Below are 1,784 nucleotides of genomic sequence, written 5' to 3'. Positions count from 1 at the left end.
TATAGTGTGATTTTATATGTATCATTTTTGGATACACAATTTTATATATATATCATTTATATATAATATAAGCAAAGTTTTTTTCTTAATGATATTTTTTAATAATATGATTTTATGAAGTATCATTTTTGGATACACAATTTTATATGTATATATAATAATATAATAATGTGATTTTATATGTATATATATATAATAATATAATGTGATTTTATATGTATCATTTTTGGATACACAATTTTTATGTATATATAATAATAATATAATAATGTGATTTTATATATATAATAATATAATAATGTGATTTTATATGTATCATTTTTGGATACACAATTTTATATATATATATATGGTATTATGCTATATATATATATACTATATATACCATATATATAGCATGTATCTAGTACGTACTATATATGTACAGTACCATATATATATATGTGTGTGTGTATATATATATTTAACTGATGCTGGCTCTAGAAGCCAAGATTACAGGTGGAGTTTATTTCTTTATACTTTTCTGCTTTTTCAAAGTCTTTTCTTTTGTGTAATAAGTAAAGGTATTTAAAAGAAAATAAAAGTCCAGTGATGTATAGAAAATAGTAGTTAAAAATAATAGGCTACATAAAAATGTAATATAATATTCAGTTCTTTCAGCATCTTTTTATTAAAGAACTTTCATTAGCAAAAAGGCCTGCTTTTCATGGTTTGACAGCTATGCTGGCACATTCATTTATTAATTTTACATAAATAAAGGGGAAGAGAATCTGGTGCTTATCACTTTACTTGCATAAGGAATTGAGAATGGATATAGAAGTCGTGATAATATCTTTAAAAGTCTCATTAATCTCATTGAAAAGTATGGTGATGTTAGTTTGCTAGGGTATAAAGATTGACATTTTTGTGTCTCTATTGTTACTTTGTCTTTGGAAGATTATAAAATATCTCTATTTCATAACCTTGACCTAGTGCAAAATTATCTTCTTACCTAGATTTCATATCACATGAGGCTTTCCATGTATTTTTACCTAGGCACACAATGGTGAAATTATCTGGTAAAGGTACATAAATACTTCTTCACCCTTGTGCTTTGGGATTTAACATGTAATATTTGATTTTTTTTCTTCTTTCTTTTCCTCCAGCTTAATAAAGGAGCTAATCAATGTAAACCCAATAAATGGGGCTGTTTCCCTGTTCACCAGGCTGCATTTTCAGGTGCCAAAAAGTGCATGGAAATAATACTGAAGTATGGTGAGTCGAGACTTTCCTATATTACATGCTATAAAGACGCTTATTCTGATAGATGCTGTTCCTTTGAAAACTATTTAATAATATTTACACATGGGCTTCGATATAAGTCTAAATGCTCTTTCTGCTAAAAATATTCCCTATATTTTGAATAGTTGCTGTCTTGAATGTTATTGTCTTCTCCAGGTGAAGAACATGGGTACAGCAGAGAGTGTCACATTAACTTTGTGAATAATGGGAAAGCCAGCCCTCTCCACCTGGCTGTTCAAAGCGGCGACTTGGAAATGATTAAAATGTGTCTGGACAACGGTGCCCACATAGAACTGGTAGAGGTGATTGTTCATATTCTACAGGACTCTTGCACTTTAAAATTGTCATAATTTATTTTCTAAATTACTTTATAGCTCTTTAGTTAATGTAGCCTCCATAGTTAATTTAATCTCAAATGCATATAAGAAATAGATATATCCTTCTGTTCCTATAGAAGCAGAACAAGAGACAATATCAACCTCCAAATTTCAATCTATGTAAAG

General features: G+C 28.3%; 1 protein-coding gene across 1 annotated transcript in view; it reads left to right on the top strand.

The window, feature by feature from the left end:
• The window catches only part of TRPA1 (transient receptor potential cation channel subfamily A member 1), a 52,505-nt gene that overhangs the window by 12,105 nt on the left and 38,616 nt on the right, over nt 1–1,784 (top strand). Inside the window, exons 5-6 of the mRNA XM_012811543.1 lie at nt 1,146–1,254; nt 1,438–1,583. Of these exons, the coding sequence (XP_012666997.1) occupies nt 1,146–1,254; nt 1,438–1,583 (255 nt within the window). The remainder of the gene's footprint in view (nt 1–1,145; nt 1,255–1,437; nt 1,584–1,784) is intronic.

Source organism: Otolemur garnettii, unplaced genomic scaffold (genome assembly GCF_000181295.1).
Source record: "Otolemur garnettii isolate 467f Iridium unplaced genomic scaffold, OtoGar3 scaffold00163, whole genome shotgun sequence".
Lineage (NCBI taxonomy): Eukaryota > Metazoa > Chordata > Mammalia > Primates > Galagidae > Otolemur > Otolemur garnettii.
Note: the sequence above shows the minus strand (reverse complement) of the source record. Positions and strands in the feature narration are given on the sequence as shown.